The sequence below is a fragment of the Miniopterus schreibersii genome (assembly GCF_964146895.1).
Source record: "Miniopterus schreibersii genome assembly, chromosome: 2".
NCBI classification, from domain to species: Eukaryota; Metazoa; Chordata; class Mammalia; order Chiroptera; family Miniopteridae; genus Miniopterus; species Miniopterus schreibersii.
This window is the reverse complement of record NC_138102.1, coordinates 105,673,552-105,692,671: the sequence shown is the minus strand read 5'-3', so window position 1 is coordinate 105,692,671 and position 19,120 is coordinate 105,673,552. Positions and strand designations below refer to the sequence as shown.

Genomic DNA, 19,120 nt, shown 5'->3' with positions numbered 1-19,120 from the left:
GTATTTAATACTTGTGATTAGTTTCTCTATTTATGTTATAATATCTTTAAAAGTAGAGTTTTGTCCATTGAAGGTAGTATTCAAATTTGATATACTGAAATGTTGTAAAACTGTGGTTTGGTAGAGTTTAAACCAGAATTACCTGAAATATCTACTTTCAGTGATAACTACAGCATCAGTATGATGTATATAAAACTCAGTAGGGTTCAGCCTTGGCCATTGTGGTTCAGTGGTTAGAGCACTGGCCCCTGCACCAAAGTGTTGCAGGTTCAATTTTCAGTCAAGGGCACATACCTGGGTTGCAGGTTCAATCCCTGGTCCCGCTGTGTGTCTCTCACATCAGTGTTTCTCTCTCTTTTTCCCTCCCTCCCTCCCTCCCTCCCTCTCTCTAAAAAGCAATGGAAAAAATATCCTCGGGTGGGAATTAACAACAACCACCAAAAACTCAATAGGGTTCAATCTCTAATGCAGCAGATCTGTTTCTTAGTTTTTTATCCATTGAATTCTAAAAGGTGAAATAAAATATTGGCTCTTTAAAATCAACTCAACTATACAGGTCTTGATTTGCTTTTATTATGCCAAAATTGAAGAAGAGCAAAACATCAAAATTCCTTTGAGTAAAAAGAGATGACTTCGCCCAAAGCTTAGGAGGAGATCTGGCTTAGTCATTTGTACTAACAGAGGACTTTTCTCAGAGGAGTGGCAAATAACTGATCTGCCATATAGCTGATTCATCACCCGTTAGGCATGGCAAAGGTCCAGTGTCTGTTTTTGAAAAATAATCCACTTTCACCATCCCCCTTCACCCTCCAAAAAAAAGTAGATCAGCCAGTACAAATATAAATTGTAAGTTGAGCATAGTCTACCTCCAGAAGAATGTGAGCAATCAGGTATATCAACCAAATTAAAGAATTCCATATCTTCACTTCTCCAGTCTCATACTCTTTTCATAACTTCATTATTTGGAAGAGCTTAACATCATGATCTTTAAGGCTTTTTAGTAGAAATTTAATTTGGGTTTCTATTTTTATATACACTGATTGAAAAGGAGAGTCCTTTATCTCTTTATGAACTTTTTTTTTTTACTGTAAACAAAGGAATATTTGTTTCCAGTCTTCAATCATATTGCTCTGTTTCTTTTCTGGGTGGAACAGTTTACTAGATTACCGGTATTTTGAGACCATTTATCTAAAGAAGATTGTTCCACAATCAGCCTTCTGCTTGTCTAGTACACAAATTATTGAACAAGGAATTGAGAGAATTTTGAGGGGTAAAATTAAAGCTTACTGTAGTAGAAGGTAATGAACTTGAAATAAAAAGATTTATGTTTGAGTTTTAATTCCACCATATACTACTTTTATAATTATGAGCAAGATTTTCAACCTCTCTGAACTTACATATCCTAATAATTAGGATATCTCATTAGATGTTGATCAAGGATCAGATGAGATCACATATGAGGATTTTTTTGTTAACTATAAATGCTATATAAACGATTATGTGGTATATTGGAGCTATGATATTCTTTGTATTATTTGCTGTTGTAGTACACTGTTAACTGAGATCAGATCATTAGATTTAAAAGTAACACTTTCAATTTTTATTCATAAATGAGATTGTCGTGACATTCTATAACTTGAGAGTAAAACTCTATAATCACTGTTCAAATGGAGTAATGAAAAAATGAGTTATAAAATTTCCCTTGTTTTTGTCACAGTCCTTTTTTCGTTATTTAAGTGTAACAATAATCAGCCACACTTGAACATTATCTTTTCAATCTAATGGAGCTTTATGTGTTTTGTGTTTGTTTTTTTTCCTTCTCTCTTTGGAAGATATTCTATCAAAGACCTTTTGAACCATGCCTTCTTCCAGGAGGAAACAGGGGTGCGGGTAGAATTAGCAGAAGAAGATGATGGAGAAAAGATAGCCATTAAATTATGGCTACGTATTGAAGATATTAAGAAATTAAAGGGAAAATACAAAGACAATGAAGCTATTGAGTTTTCCTTTGACTTGGACAGAGATGTGCCAGAAGATGTTGCTCAAGAAATGGTAAATTAACACTAATCAGCTATTTAAAAATTGATGCAGATTTATGTTCATTGATATTGTTGAGCAAAAAAGCAGTTTATGAAGCAATGTATATGGCATATCCCACTGATATAAAATTGTGTTGATTAATGGTCCCCAAATTATTTTTATTTGAGGAAAAGATATATAGACTTAGATACGTATAGGTATGTATGGATGGATTGAATAGAATGTAAAGATAGAAAGAAGAAAGAAAGAAAGAAAGAAAGAGAGAGAGAGAGAGAGAGAGAGAGAGAGAGAGAGAGAGAGAGAAAGAAAGAAAGAAAGAAAGAAAGAAAGAAAGAAAGAAAGAAAGAAAGAAAGAAAGAAACTTATTTTTGTTAGTTATTTGTACTGTTTGAGGTTTGTTTTTTAACCTTTACATATTTACAATTGTTTTATCAGGTTAAGTGGTTGCCTAGTGAAAGGAAGTAAAAGCAACACAGGTTAATATTAATGGTTACATGTGAGTGGGAAACACAGTGAATAGAATCTAATGGGACATATCTGGTTTAAAAACTTTGGTTTTAGGTTTCTTGTTGTTTTGTTGTTGTAAGAAGTGAAGGTACACCTCCCCCCCCCCCAAGTTTCTACAAAGATCCTGGCACCCACCCCATGACTATCTACAAAAATGGTTGGGAAATGCATAATGTAAACCATTAATTTCACAGTTTGGTTAAGACCAAGTCTTAGAGAGTCCTTTTTTCCTCTTCTCTACTTTTCTCCCAAAAGGGCCTTTTTTGTTTTATATTTGGTTTGTTTTCTTTTGATATCCTTCTGCTTCCTAATGTACTGTTTTATCCTTTAGGTAGAGTCTGGGTATGTCTGTGAAGGGGATCACAAGACCATGGCAAAAGCCATCAAAGATAGAGTGTCATTAATTAAGAGAAAACGAGAGCAGCGGCAGTTGGTGCGGGAAGAACAAGAAAAAAGAATGCAGGAAGAAAGCAGTTTCAAACAGCAAGCAGAACAACAATCAAGTGCTTCCCAAGCAGGAATCAAGCAGCTCCCCTCTGCTAGCACTGGCATACCGACTGCCTCTGCCACTTCAGCTTCAGTTTCTACACAAGTAGAACCTGAAGAACCTGAGGCAGACCAACATCAACAGCTACAGTATCAACAACCTAGTATATCTGTGTTATGTAAGTATTTTGGGAAGTGGATAAGTATGCTAAGGATACTCCTAATTGACTTTTTATCTTCTTTTAATGATTTGCACTGGCCTCTTGGTTTTCAATTATGAATGCAACATTAATCAGTTTGAAATGGTTGCCATCTACCTTTTCTTTCTATTCTTAGGTCCAAGACTAATAGCAAAGAAGGATGGGGCAGTAAGGAAATGTGATTAGGATATAAGATGATTTTGCAGGTTCCTTCATCTTGAAAATTCCAATTTGTAGATTTCTACTTTTCACAATTCCTTAAAATGAAATATAATTAATAATGAACAAGTTTATGTTAGCTACTCATAATTAAACCCATTAATCTGGTTTAGTTCTTAACAAAGCCGAATAATGTATAAACTGGAAACTAGTGAGACTGCTAGAAATTGATAGAACTACCTGCTTAATACTAAGAACCCACTTATCTCCAAATTTAAGACTTTGAAAGTTATGTCAAACTTCAGGCTGACTAACAATATTCCATTTTCTCTTGTTTGTCAGATAATAAGAATCTGTAATAGGGAATTTTTTTTTAAGCCATTAAAACTTTTTTCCATATGGATCTCTCATTTAAACATAGAAATATACTTAGTTAAATAACTAGTATTTATTTTTTATTTAATTCAGGTCTGTGCAAAGAAAAAAACGATTGGATCCTAAAGTTATCAGTTTATGATGGGGAAAATGTGAACCTCCATTTTGTGATTTTTCTCTCTGTTTTTTGACAATTCATTTCTCCTTCAGCTGACGGGACTGTTGACAGTGGTCAGGGATCTTCCGTCTTCACAGAATCTCGAGTGAGCAGCCAACAGACAGTTTCATATGGTTCCCAACATGAACAGGCACATTCTACTGGCACACTCCCAGGGCACACGGCTTCTGTTGTCCAAGCACAATCTCAGCCCCATGGGGTATATCCACCCTCAAGTATGGTAAGTAACAGTGTAAGACAGTGTAAGCCTGTAATGAGAGCCAATAGATAACATGTTAAATTCAAATTCTTTCTGGTATCCAAGTAACAGCATGAGTCTGAAGTAGAAAATATAAATGGTATATTTCTGAAGGAAATAGATTTATTTTAGAGTATATTAAGAGTAGTTCGGGCAGGGTAGGAGATCAGATAGCTAGGTAGATATAGATAGATATAGATTAGATATACATATGGAAAGTTTAGCTATATACAAGGTTTAGACTGTTCTGCCTTTGATTAAAGATAATGATGCTCTCTTTAGCACTTTAGAGTTGAAACTGTTGAGAGCAGCATAAGTTGGATATGTAAGTGTTTTGGGGTTGGGGGTGAGGAGAGTTTTTCAAAAGCTTACTTATTAAAAGAATTACTAAGTATTTTCTGTAAGATTTTTTATTGTATAAAACACAGGTAAGACCTTCAGACCGTTATAGAATGCTGCATGTGAGTACTCTAGAGTGAAGGAATCCTTTATTTGTATGACCATTTAATTTAGCGCTTGTGTTTAATCATCGGTTGCTATGTGTGTTCCCTCCTTAAAGTCTTTGTTGGACACAAGTTCCTTCCCTGTTATATGTTCATTTGCTTTTACCCTTTATTTAGTATCTGTTTTCTTACTGATTTATTTTCAGAATCAACTGAGGGAGATTATTTTCTGAAATATTTTATGAATTTATATATATATATATACACACACACACACATATACATACACACACATATATATACATTATTACCCCATGTTTTACATTAGGCACTTTTGCTTCTCATAGAATGTTAAAATAGATCGTCAGATAATAGCCCGATTCTTTTCATGACCCTCTGTGAAGTCTACAGAGGTAAATAAAATATACCATCTGACTCAGGAAGGAACTGAAGAATAACTGGTCACTGTATAGCTCTTGTTTAGTGAGATCTTTAGGCAGATAGATTTTTCCCTTTCTCAGAAAGCTTTTAATCTGAGTTTTATGGAACTCTTATTCTTGAATAAATGAAAATCTTTCTCTGTTAAGAAAATACTTCTGCTTACTCTGGTCTTTTATCCTACAGCTTGGGATAAAAAGGTGTTTTTTTATTTCAGAGTACATTCATCATTCCTACATTGGCTAGGTCTCAAGATGAATGGCCACAGTAACAAAGAAAACTACTAATGTACTAATGTTTTAACAATCCACTTCTCTGACCTTTGATAAATTAGGTAGGTTAGAAGAACTTTATAAAGAGTGTATAGATGTATTTCTGTGATCTGACAGATATTATTTGTCAGAATTTCTTGTCAGTTTCTACTCATTACAATTGATTTTTTTCTGGATCATCACACTAGACTTTTTGAAAGCTATTTTTAATTTTTTGGCTTCACCCATTCATTACAGGGTTACAAACATTGGGTCTCTAGAAAAGGAAATGGAATAATTTATGAAGAATTTAAATATTTGAGCCACAAACATAGCTTTATTTATTGATGTGCTAAAAGCAGACTGTTAATGACAGTCTTGCCTTTTAATGATAGTATTCTGTGGAGGTATCATGAAGAGTTATTAAATATTGAGGACTTAATAATTTTGATAATTTTGTTCTTATTTCAGAAAGATTTTATTGTGACTTATGATAATATATCAATTATAAGTAGAATTTAAAAATTAGAATAAAAGACAAGGGTGGAGAAAATTAGAACCAAGAATGAAATAAGTAATCATACAATGATGTTTACATGCTTGCTGCTGATGGGCCATAAATTTGGCTCATAGCATTCTGTGCAGCCAGTTTTGGGGGGAAAATGTAATTAGTTGCAGTTTACAATATCTGAAAATAAAATAAAAATCTTGCTCAGGACAACCTTACCAGTATTAGATGTACTGCTTTGTATCTATATTCTACTCTTTGTGTTAAGGTGCCTTAAACTTTGTAAACCTAAATTGAATCACCGATATACCTGAAAAAAAATTTAAAGTTATATTTTAGAGATTCACATTTAAGATATTTTTTCATTGACTACTTAATACAGAATGTTTCTTATATCTATTGTGAATTACTACTAGAAAGATGCTTTTCCTAGTAGAAAATGACTTACCTTTACAGATAAAGATAGGAAAGTGTAATAAAATACTGTGAACCAGTAACTTTTTTATCTGTTGCCTTCTCAAATAGAATTGAGAAACCTTTTCTGAGGCTTCCAGAGCCTGTGCAAAGTAATCTAGACTTAAAATCTTCTCCATCTTATTATGTGCATTAAACTAATAGAACTCATTCTTGTTTAATCTTAAGAAGTTTGCAGAAGCTGCAAGCCAGTATTCATTGTTTACCCTGTATGTTCTCCTACCTCAGTCACTCATTCTTATTCATACACTCATAACAATTCATGTTATTTTAGAATATTTAGGAAGATAATTGATCATTATCATGGTTGTTCGTGAAAAAAACCTGTACTTGACCAGCAGTGTAGAGAGAATAAAAGTGATCAGCCAGTTGTGCTTTCTGGAATTGGCTTTGTGGAATTGGGGGAAAATTGTTTATGTCAGCTATGCCCTGTTATCATTGTACATTTGGTTATTTTGTTTTCAAAGTGCTGTGTTTTTCATGTGTGTGTTTGTTTTCTGTTTAGCCTCGTCGTGGCCGTAGCATGTCGGTTTGTGTTCCCCATCTTTCTGCTGTTCCCTCTCTGTCCCGCATCTCTCCCAGTGCTCCTTCCACCCCACCACCAGTGCTGTCTGCACCTCTTTCTCCTTCCCTCCTTCGGACTGCCCCTGAGGAAACTTTTGCCGAAAAGCTTTGTAAAGCATTGGAGAGTGTCCTGCCTATGCACTCTGCCTCTCAGCGCAAGCACCGACGCTCCAGCCTGCCTTCCCTCTTTGTCAGTACTGTATGTAACCATGAACTTCCTGACAAATGAAAATTTATTACCAATGAATACATCCAGGCATCAAGAATTTTCATAAAAATTAAATAAAGAACAGGACTAAACTTAGTAATATGTTATGCTTTAGGATACCAGTTCTTCCTGTAGGAAATTTTTTTTGTTATAAGGCTTTAAGGGGAAAAAATGCAAGGAGGTAATGAGAGAGAATGCTTATCACACCCTTGACACATATTAGTGTATGCGCAATAAAATTTAGCTTTTTAAAAATATTCTCCTGTTCCCCACTGACATTATACAAATCCTTGCATTTTCATATCCTAGTAAAGAATATGTGTATTATTTAATTTTAAACTCATTGTTGGCTTAATCAAAGGCAAATTTTCTCTTTATCAAACATTATCCAAACGTGCTTTTTCTTCACTTTATTCTAAGGAATGCTAATGAAACTGGATGAATCTATTCTTTTCCCATAGTTAGTGAAGAATAATTGAAGGGTGAAAGCTGATTTTAATTTCTTAGCTGTTTAAAACGATGTGTTAGCCAGCAAACTAAAAGGCCACATAATGTTCCCTCATGAAAGTTTTTTTTTTCTTAGATTGATTAAGGTGGGATCTTGAGTCTAATGAATATATTAGTCACATATATAGTACATATGATTTTCTTTGGCCCCATTCATGTCTATAAAAGATCTGTCTTATAAAGTTTTAAACACTGTGGGACCTTGCTGTTGCTTTTCCAGATAGAGAATATAGTTAACATTCTGATCTAGCAACACCCAAATCTTCAGATTTTTACCTAGGAGAATGATATGGCTTTTGGATACTAAATAGAAACCCTCTTTTAGATGTTGTGAAGAAGTTAACAATTGAGTTATTTTGCTAACTTGATAGGTGTCTTCTATATTGAAAAAATGAAATGGATCTTTTTTTAAAAAGAGCCCATGAAAGTGGATTATTACAGTGTGCACTGTTTGCATTTGGCAAGATAGGATTCTAAATTTAGAGTTTTAAATCCAAAACTGCTTCTGTGACCCAAAATAGTGCTGTTAAATCAAGTCAGCTGTATTTATATTATTCTTTTCACCTGATTTGAACACCAAATTATGCAACCCTTAACTAGGACCATGAAAGTGGACATGTAATAATTTGGCATCTGTCATGTTTCATGTAGTAAAATTAACTGTATCTAGTTTGGGATAGACCAGAGAAAGACCTTACTGTAACTAAAGTTGTGTATTTTTTACTGTCCACCAAAAATCTTTTCTGATTTCTACTTAGAAGACATACAATTATTTGATAAGAAAATAACATTGAAGCCTCTAACAGAAGAGGATAATAAAAATATAGAATATAAGTAGACTTTGTACAGTAGCTTAAATTGAAATGCATTTCTTATATTATAAAAATCGTTGGGTTTATTATCTTCCCTTAACTCTTACTCTTTCTTTAACTCTTTTTCCACTGATGTAATTTATATTAGGTCTTAAGAGTAAGCATATTAATTGTCAGTAAAAATAGAATAATCACTTAGAAAGTTAAATTCTTCCATTTCCTTTGAGAAAGGAAAGTTGTGGAAAAGCAGCTTTTATCTGATGCAAAGAGTCCCACAGAATAATTACATGGACCCTGGATGTATTTAATGGATTTTTACTATGCACATAATTTCTACAAGTATTGTTATTTCTTTATTAATTATAAATTTGGTGTAACCATTTCTTAGAGTTACACAGAGCTACCCAGTTGTGCATGTCAAATGTAATTTCACATATGAATGTATGAATTACTTGTCTTATTCATGTTGATACAGCCTCAGTCCATGGTGCATCCGTGTGGGGGGACCCCAACATACCCAGAATCACAGATATTTTTCCCAACTATTCATGATCGTCCAGTTTCTTTTTCACCACCTCCCACCTGCCCACCGAAGGTGGCCATTTCCCAGCGGCGTAAGAGCACCTCCTTCCTGGAAGCCCAAACTCACCACTTCCAACCCCTGCTGAGGACTGTTGGCCAAAATCTTCTTCCACCTGGTGGCAGCCCAGCTAACTGGACACCAGAGGCTGTAGTTATGCTGGGTACTACAGCCAGTAGAATAACTGGAAAGCCATGTGAGATACAGGTCAATCCTATGTTTGAACCACCTCAAGTTTACAGTGACTGTAGACCTGGACTAGTACTTCCAGAAGAAGCTCACTGTTTCGTTCCTCAGGAAGCATTGTATCTAGCTGGGGTACAGTACCAGGCCCAGGTGGCAGAACAGTATGAGGGTATTCCATACAACTCACCTGTACTGTCAAGTCCTATGAAACAGATACCTGAACAGAAGCCAGTACAAGGGGGCCCTACCTCAAGTTCTGTCTTTGAATTTCCATCTGGACAGGCTTTCTTGGTAGGACACCTTCAGAATTTAAGATTAGATTCTGGATTGAGTCCAGGATCTCCCCTCTCTAGTATTTCTGCACCTATCAGTACAGATGCTACACGTTTGAAATTTCACCCTGTCTTTGTTCCTCATTCTGCGCCTGCTGTGTTAACTCATAACAATGAGAGCAGAAGCAATTGTGTATTTGAATTTCATGTTCACACTCCGAGCTCCTCTTCAGGAGAAGGAGGGGCAGTTTTACCTCAGCGTGCTTACCGAAATCAACAGGTTGCAGTGGACTTGAATCAGGAAGAACCACCTCCTCAATCAGTTGGATTACATGGCCGCCTGCAGCCTGTGACTGAAGAACAGCATAATTATCATGTCCCAGAATTGACCGTTTCTGTGGTAGAGCCTATCGGACAGAACTGGCCAATAGGAAGCCCAGAGTATTCCAGTGATTCCTCACAAATTACTTCTTCAGACCCCAGTGATTTTCAATCACCTCCCCCTACAGGGGGAGCAGCTGCACTTTTTGGCTCTGACGTCTCATTACCCTTTATCCGTCTGCCTCAGACAGTGTTACAAGAATCCCCACTTTTCTTCTGTTTCCCCCAAGGAACCACATCTCAGCAGGTTTTATCTGCCTCATATTCTTCAGGAGGATCTGCACTCCATCCACAGGTTATAGGAAAACTTCCACTATTTTAAACTACCCTACTGCGCACCATTACATTTAAGTTTTCTATCCCTCCTTTCCATTTATGAGGAATATTATTTTTATAAGTAGAATTTCTCCATTTGGGGGTATTATAAACTACTTGTATTTAAGACCAAAATATGAGAAAGAAGCTGCCTAATTTACGTATAATATATGCAAACCCTTGGAAAAGAGAACACAAAAACTAGAATTTTAGCCAATTGTCAAAATCAATTACTTCTATCCATAGATAGAATATTTAAAACTAGTAGTAAAATGCAAATGTCTATAATGTGAAGTTGACTCAGCATTGATTATTTATAAATACTAATGTGAAGTATTTCTTTCTCCCTAGAAATAAACATGACTAGTTTTTTGTGTGTGGTTTTTTTTTTAAGGATACCTTTTTTAATATAGAATTAACAATACACAGAATTTTCATTATTGTGGAAGGATTTTAAAAGACAGAAAGGAAACATCTTAGGAATTTGTTTTAACAAAATGAAGATGCCTTTTTAAAAAGGCGTTAGTTGAACAAGTCACTAAGTAAATGTCTAAGTAAAATGTTAATCCATAAAGTTGACTAATTCTAATTTTTAGCAATTAAGTTAGAATCTAATGTGGGTGGTGGGTTGTTGTTGTTTTTAATTTGTTTTAAGAATTTGTGATATATGTTGTAAGCTAAGGAACAATACATATCTCAGGCCTTGGTATTTTCATCAACAAATTTAAATTTTGTATTTTTATGAGCTTATGCACTCTTACAAATGAAGACCAAATAATAGACAAAATAAAATTCAAGAAGTGGAGTTAGTATTAACTATTTTATGTATTTTTCATACATTTTATCAAATATAGGAGACTATGCAACTGTATATTTAAGACATCATTTGGCTCTTTTAAATATTCTACTCTTTTATAAAGTACTGTATGTTGTTCTTCATACTTTCTTCCTATGTGGGCATAAACAACCCTGAAAGTGTACTAAAGTATCATTTACTTAGACTAGCACCAAGGATAAAAAAGATCTAGAAGCTTGAAAATTATATTGCATGGGCATGTAGTGCACTCACATCATTACACTAATTGTCAGCCCGCACAGTAAGTCTTAATGCACTGCCAGCCATTCTTCTTTAAACTTTCCAAAATAAAATTTCAAATATCAGGGTAGTTAATTTGCAGACATATTGCAGAAACAATATTTATAGTGGTTAAGATTCAATGAAATGTTGTCATACCCAAGTAACCTTCAAAGAAACCTCTCAAAACTGAAATGGAACAGCAAAGGTGGGCCTTTTCATTTCCTTAACTTACCTGTATAAAGTCCCACATTCATTTCTCACATTCTGTTATTTAACTTAGACTTTTTAAAAAATATATATTTTTATTGATTTCAGAGAGAGGAAGGGAGAGGGAGAGAGAGAGATAGAAACATCAATGATGAGAGTCATTGATCAGCTGCTTCCTGCACGCCCCTGACTGGGGATCGAGCCTGCAACCCAGGCATGTGCCCTGACCATGAATCAAACCACGATCTTCTGGATCGTAGGTCGATGCTCACCTAGGTCGTAGCAGCCACCTCTCGCAGTTGCATCAACCAAAAATGTCTCCAGATATTGCCAAATGTCCCCTGAGGTGAGGCCAAAATTGCCCCTAGTCGAGAACTAATACTGTAGACAGTTAATGATGATCACAGATTTTTTTAACTTTTTTTAAAAAAAGTCATTATGGCACTACAAGAAATAGCAAAAGGAACAAAGTTAGCATTATGAAATACCTTTTTTCTTTAATTGTTCACATACAGGGGCTTTTTTTACATTGGTAATCATTACTTTTTTCCTGGTTATTGTCAATAATAATTTTATTATGAATCTTAGATTTTTGCCAGCTAAAATTATAGTCTGAGCAGAAGTGGTTAGGTTTTGACTATCAGTGGTTTTCACATGTGATCAGAATATGTTCTTCTCTAACCTTTTCTTACAAAAGATTCCCCAACGGTCTCTTCCATATATACTTTATCAAGCTAATGTTTCATCTTACTCAAGCAAACTCTCAGGAGCTTAATATTTATTGCAAAAGCCTGACTTCTCTGTGCATTTACTTTAGGGCTTCTCTAATATGTTGTATTTACTTCTTTCCTCCAGGCACAGGGGCAGAGCCAAGGTCAGCCATCCTCGAGTAGCATAACAGGGGTTTCATCTTCCCAGCCAATACAAAGTTCTCAGCAGGTGAGAACAACTCATTGCTGCATTTTATGGATTAGCAGTATCCAGTACACTGTTTTACATCTTTCTTGAATTAAATTTCTGATGTGAATGGCTTGCTAAGTTTTTGAAAGAAAAATAAAGAAGCATAACATATGTTGTGTTCAGTAACATTTTAGAAAATCTTCTCTTGTGTAATGTATTTTTGAACTGCCTACTAGATTAGATGTACATTAAAATTTTAAAGAATCACTGATGCTGATACAATTTATCTGCCTTCTTAAACAGATAATTCTATACATAATTTAATAATGTAAAGTATCAATTTTGTTTCTACTTATGTTTATGACTTGTTCTTTTTTTCTTTTTTAATCTTCACCTGAGGACATTCCCTCCATTGCTTCTTCAGAGAGAGTGGAAGAGAAAGAGAGAGAGAGAAGCATGGATGTGAGAGAGACACATTGATTGGCTGCCTCCCACACACACCCTGACTGAGGTACATGCCCTTGGCCAGAATCAAACCCAAGGCCCTTCAGTCTGAGAGCTTACATTCTAACCACTGAACCAAACCGCCTAGGGCATGACTTATTCTTTTATGAGAATCATCATTGATATTAGTTAGTGGTATTTATTTGCATGGAAATAATGCTTTTTGGTACGGTTGAATATTAACTGTTTTACTTTAGAGAGAGGGACAGAGAAACATCATCAGTCAGTTGCCTCCCTTATGCACCCCAATTGGGGATCGAACCCACAACCTTTTTGGTGTAGGGATGGTGCTCCAACCAACTTAGCCACCCGGCCAGGGCCAAAGCTTTTAATTCTGATTACAAATTTCTTGCTTTTGGTCCAGCATGTGATCGTGTAGTCATATGCTATTAGTTGAAGATCACATGTTCCTTGTACAAGATTAATTTGGTTATATATACATTGAACTCTGTGATCAACACTTCTGTGTTATAGAATTTAAGTGCTGGGAATTATATGCCTTGTCTTGCTCTTGCCCCTTCTTTCAGACAAGTATTTGAATATATATATATTTATAGTTAAGTTTAGTGGTCACATTTTTTGCCAACCTTAACAAATTCTATTTTAACTTTATTGACAACCCCCAATAAAAGTACAGATTAAAAGTTATATAAAGCTGGTTGTGGATAGAAGCACTATCATGGATATCAACCTCCTAATTTGTGTGTCTTTGGACATAGAGCCAACACCAATAAACTGAGCAAATATAAGTATGTGCTCTATTTTTCCCTTTCCAAAGGAATTCTTATGTATCATACTATATTTAGGGGTGTGTGTGTGTATCCATATCTAAATGAAGAAGATAGTGAAACCATTGAATTCAATGGTGAGAAAAGTATGCAGGGGTAACAGAGGACAATTCCATAAATATCAGGTTAAGAGAATTAGGTAGTTGACTCTTCTGGGAAAAATATATGGCCACATGGCTATCTCTACAGTATAAACAAAACTGAATTTATGTTTGTGATTTTTTTTTTTTAGATAACTTTTATTTTGTGACTTATTTTTAAGTTAAGTAGAATCATAAAATTGAGCCAAGGGTATGCAGTTTGAAAGATTTAATTTTTCTATGGTCTTATAGCCTGTAAGTGGATAGAACTAAAAATTACAAGCCAAAATTCAAGATTTCTAGTGTTCTTTTCTTCTATATTAAAGTTCTGTAGGGACTTAAGATTCTGCAGAGGTACCCAAGAAGCTGCATTTATTTGTTTTAGCTACCAGAGTTCCATAAATTAAAAAAGAAAGATTGTAAACCTTCTCTACTATGTGAGTAGAGTCTATTTTTAGATATGATTTGTGTTTTACATAGTCAGGTCCCAAATCCTTAGGAAACCCTCTCTCTGGTTTTATTAGAGCCAGGCAAGAAACGTATTTTAGCTGACATTTACTTTATTTAATGGGTTTCTGAAATACAGTAAATAAGGGATTGCTTTTTTCATGGAGTCCCTTCTAGTGGTATGAGGTACTAAAAATACCTTCTTTCTATTGGAAAACTTAATTTGTTGCCACAAGAAAGCTCATGAGCTACCCTACTTACTTAATAATTTCTTCTATAGGGCACATGTAGAGTCTTTAGGAATTTCTTACTTTCTATTCAATTGAGGTTCATGAATTTGTTTTTAATCTAGCACCCTGTCCAACAGATAGTACACAGTCAGGATAGGCTGGTTTGAACTTGTTTTATGAGGCAAGTTTATGCAAAGCTGGTGCCAAGCTAGTGTGCTAAACAATACCTGGTTGGCTGATGTGTTGATTGTGCACACAAAAAATTACCACATGCTCCTGGCCTACCCAGAGGAGCCTCTTCTCCCTAAATTCTCTAAGGTACACTTGGCATACATGTCTCTTAATTATTTTAAGCAGAGTGAGGGTTTGTCTATAAAACTGTTCATCTTTGTTCTCACCCCCACCCCCACAACTAAGTAAACAATTTCTTTTTCTAATTGAGTTCATGCTCTGAAGAGCCACAGGTTAGGCCCTAAGGCCCAAGGTGGACCGGATATGACTACTTTCAGGGAGGCTTAATAATCTAGTAGACATAAATGTCAACTCCTACAAAACAAATAAGGATAATGGCTAACATGTACAATGTACAAAGCAATAACCTGCATTTTAATTAATTCTTATTGAACTCTATAACTGTAGATACTGTCATTATTTTCATTGTACAGATGGGAGAGCTGAGATGAGATCTAAAGAAGTTGAGTGATTTACCCAAGCTTTTACAGCTTATAAGAGATAGATACAGCCCAGCTGGGTGTGGCTCAGTGGTTGAGCATCGACTCACCCAGCAACCAAGCGGTCATGGTTCGATTCCTGGTCGGGGCACATGCCCGGGTTTTGGGCTGGATCCCCAGTGAGGGCATGCAGGGAGCAGGATGTTTCTCTCTCATCTATGTGTCTATCTATCCTTCTCTCTTCCTCTCTCTCTAAAAATCAATAAAAACATAGTTTAAAAAATGAATAAATAAATAAAAAGAGATAGACACAGAATTTAATCCAAGTAGTCTAAAATCACAACTCACCATTTAACTGCTACCCAGTTGTGTCATGAAAGGAGAGACATTATGTCACTTCCGAGGAGGGGGTGGTCAATATCAGGAAGGCTTTGTGAAAGAGATACCATTTGAACTGGACATTGATTATCAGTTAGTCTCAGATGTAAGAATAAAGAATATTCTAAGCCAAAAGGGGGGAAAAAAGAAAAGCTTATTGGAAAGAGCTGATTGAGTCCAAATCTGGATGTAAGCATGGTTCTGTGTTTATTTGGTTGGGAGAGAGAGTCATATGCCCAAATATAAGGTAGGGGGTTTCCTCAAATTTATCCCTTTTCCTTAGTAAAGAAGAGAATCACCATATAGTCAAACCTTTATCATATTTTCATATCACAGGGCTCTCAATGTCCTTTATTTTGAACAATAACCAGAAAATATTAACACAATAAAATTGGTGAGAACAAACGTAAGGACCTTAAAAATAATGTATGTGGTTGGAAATGTTTATAGACAAATTCTGACAGAATTGGTTTTAAAATAAAAGTCAAGAACTTAAACAGAGACTTAGTTCTTAGTAGAATGACTTCCAGGTCAAACCTTCACTATTCCAAGTTTGTATGTTATTGTAAACAACTTATTTACTTTTAAGAAGATAACATGAGTATAAATCTATAAGACAATTGCAAAAAAATATCAACTGTCCCAGTATTATTCAAATGCTTGTCACTGTAAATTTTACCTCAAGATGCAAAGGGAAAGTGTTGTGTTTTGCTCCAGAACACTGTCATGTAGCTCCAGTGAAGATAAAGACACTGATAAATTACATGCAAACAATTTTTATGATGGAGGGAGAAGCAGTATTTCTAAATTACTATATTTATATAATATGCAATCCTATTTAGGTATGTAAATTAATGCCTTAGATAATTGTAGGTATTTCCATGTAAATTCCCTAAAGTTTAAATATATTCAAGTTGACCAAAAAGGTTTTCCAGTTTTTCATTGTTCTTTTTATGGGAAAATGGGGGAATTTTCTTATATTCAGAATTCCCTTAGAGTTGCATACATATGATATCTTAGTTGCTGAAAATAAATTTTTTATAATTCAACAGCCATTTGTTCCTCAGTTTTTTAAGCTAAAATAAGAATACATTATGAGAAATAACTGAATAAGAATAAAATGAACATGATCACTGGTAATTTTATTTTGCTAAAAAATCAACCAAAATATTCATCATTAGGACACTGATACCATTGATAAATGAAATGAAAACATATTAGAGAATACTATTTATATAATAGGCATGTTTTTATTTTAACAAAGAAAAATGTACTTACACATACAAAAAATTCATAAAGGTATTGCACCAAACCACTAATAGTGGTTGCCACTGAAAAATGAGGTTGGGGTATTTTCACTTAACTTTATAATCTGATGTATTGGTTAACATTTATTTTACAAACAGGTATTGTTTTTGTATTAAAAATTTTAGGTTAGTTATAGGTGTTAGAAAGTCTTGTCCGCTTGGCGTGGCTCAGTGGTTGAGCGTGGATCTATGAACCAGGAGGGCACAGTTCGGTTCCTGGTCAGGGCACATGTCTGGGTTGCAGACTCAAACCCCAGTAGGAGTCATGCAGGAGGCAGCCAATCATTGATGTTTCTCTCTCTCTCTCTCTCTCTCTCTCTCTCTCTCCCTCTCCTCTCCCCCTCTCCCTTCCTTTCTCTAAAATCAATAAAAACATTTTTTTAAATGAAAAAAGAAAAGGAAGTCTTGAAAGTCAGCTATGAAATTCAGATTTTTGTAACACAAAAGGGCGCCATTAATTTATCACAAAATTTAGCATTTGGGTGCAATTGTGTGTCATGCACTAAATTTAGGTGTGTTATACCAGAGGTCCAGTACATGGTTGATTCCCAAATGTCACTCCCTTTGTCCTGCTTTGACTTGAGTGACAGTGTGCCTATTTTCAAAGAAGGAAATTTCATTTTGGCAGTAAAATGAATACTCTCTAATGTATTACAGCTAGTAAATGATAAGCTAAAATTCCAAATACAATGCTTTTCTCACTATTTTATAGCTATAATCAGAGCTGTTTTTCAAGTAAATTAATTGTAGTTTATAAAATAGATTAATGAAAAGAGATTAAAGGAGGAGATTGGATTAGTTTAATAGAGGACCAAAGTGAGAGCTGATAAAAGAAATAGGAAAAAAGGGGGAATGGAGTTGGAGGAGGAAGGACCTATTTGGATATGGTATCTAAATGACCTGTTATTGAGGCAAGGAGGAGGAATGTTGGGTAAAGAACCAGTAGTGACTCAAGTTTTGAAACATTGGTTAATTGTTCTTGGTGGTACCACTACAAATAAAGAACACCAGAGGAAAAAGAGAAATGTAAAGGGGAATTGATGAATTTGGGTTTGTGTATGTCCTGATTACTAAAATCATCATTTACAGACACTGAAGGCCTTAGGCAAACATAATTCCTTAAAAACATGCTATTAATGACTTAAAATAAAACTGAATAATTATATTTTATTTCCAGCAGCAGGGAATACAGCAGACAGCCCCCCCTCAACAGACAGTGCAGTATTCACTTCCACAGACATCAACCTCCAGTGAGGCCACTACTGCACAGCCAGTGAGTCAGCCTCAGGCTCCACAGGTCTTGCCTCAAGTATCAGCTGGAAAACAGGTAAACACTTAATTTCTAAACGTATGCCAAAGGGAACTCCCTGTAACCTGTCCTTTCATGTGGATAGGCTTTTACCTTCTCTAATGGTGAAATATTGAAGTTGGTTATTTTTTCCTGCAAAAATGAAGTGAAAATTTGCTCCTTATGTGCATATGCATTTTTTAATGTAAATGGATACATACTGAGAGCAGTGACAGTCTAAAGATGTTTAACTTTTAGGTTTATCAGTCTAAAATCAGTTTGACAAGTTAGAACTGATAGGTTGATAAACGTGACATTTTCTAGAATTGTGTCAGCTATATATAATATCCCAAGTCTGCAACTATACTGTATTTTCATGTAGATTTATGCATTGTTTTGTCCCTCGTTGCCTAATAACAGTAAGTCATAAAAACGCCTTACATAGAATGATGTTTTTTTCTAAAGCTTCCTTCCGTTCTCTTGAAAAGTGCCCTGTAGGAGGTATGCTCTTCTGAATGACCTTTTATCGACTTTAACACTGGGGCTTGTTGTGCTCGAATTTTGGCACAGTGTATTGTTTCTGTCGTATTTTATTGCTCTGGAAGATGTATCTCAGTTTCCCAAATGTTAAAATGACAAGGTGGTGAAGAGGGATGACTGCATCCTAGAATCAGTGAAATATGGTATTTATACCTACTTTTATAGGCCTTTGTCAGGCATTATGGATGAAATCTAATTGCACTGGGAAGAAAGAAATTTATTTGAATTTCAGTAATTGTTGTAATAGCAGTCATAGATTTAGTGACAGCAAATGTACCGGTGAATTATGGTATGGGAAATATATCTCAATGAAAGCTATAAACAAAAACACCCTTGCCTGTGGAAGGGTACTCTTTTTATTGTTGAACAATGAAACATTAGCAAACTTTTCTATAAAGATTTGGAATAGTAGCCAGTATACCAGCCTCTTTGTATCCTGCTATCCTTTCCCTATTTTTATGTGGCATATTAACTTACACTAATGTATGCAGGGTTTCTTTTTTTTAAAATTTTCATCCTTTTTGGCTAATATATAAATCTTGCTTTTGATGGCTTTGCTTTTTTATTTTTATTTTTTTAA

At 35.0% G+C, this 19,120-nt stretch overlaps 1 protein-coding gene across 12 annotated transcripts in view; it reads left to right on the top strand.

Annotated features, from left to right (window-relative positions):
• The window catches only part of WNK1 (WNK lysine deficient protein kinase 1), a 146,583-nt gene that overhangs the window by 97,881 nt on the left and 29,582 nt on the right, over nucleotides 1–19,120 (top strand). For 4 of the 12 annotated variants that reach the window (XM_081127938.1, XM_081127942.1, XM_081127941.1 and 1 more), the window contains exons 6-11: nucleotides 1,833–2,052; nucleotides 2,879–3,212; nucleotides 3,978–4,165; nucleotides 8,864–10,102; nucleotides 12,263–12,346; nucleotides 17,890–18,039. In XM_081127938.1, the coding sequence (XP_080984064.1) occupies nucleotides 1,833–2,052; nucleotides 2,879–3,212; nucleotides 3,978–4,165; nucleotides 8,864–10,102; nucleotides 12,263–12,346; nucleotides 17,890–18,039 (2,215 nt within the window). Of the gene's footprint in view, nucleotides 1–1,832; nucleotides 2,053–2,878; nucleotides 3,213–3,977; nucleotides 4,166–6,802; nucleotides 7,061–8,863; nucleotides 10,103–12,262; nucleotides 12,347–17,889; nucleotides 18,040–19,120 lie in introns of all 12 variants that reach the window. The other 8 variants (XM_081127948.1, XM_081127940.1, XM_081127946.1 and 5 more) reach the window with 4 other exon arrangements.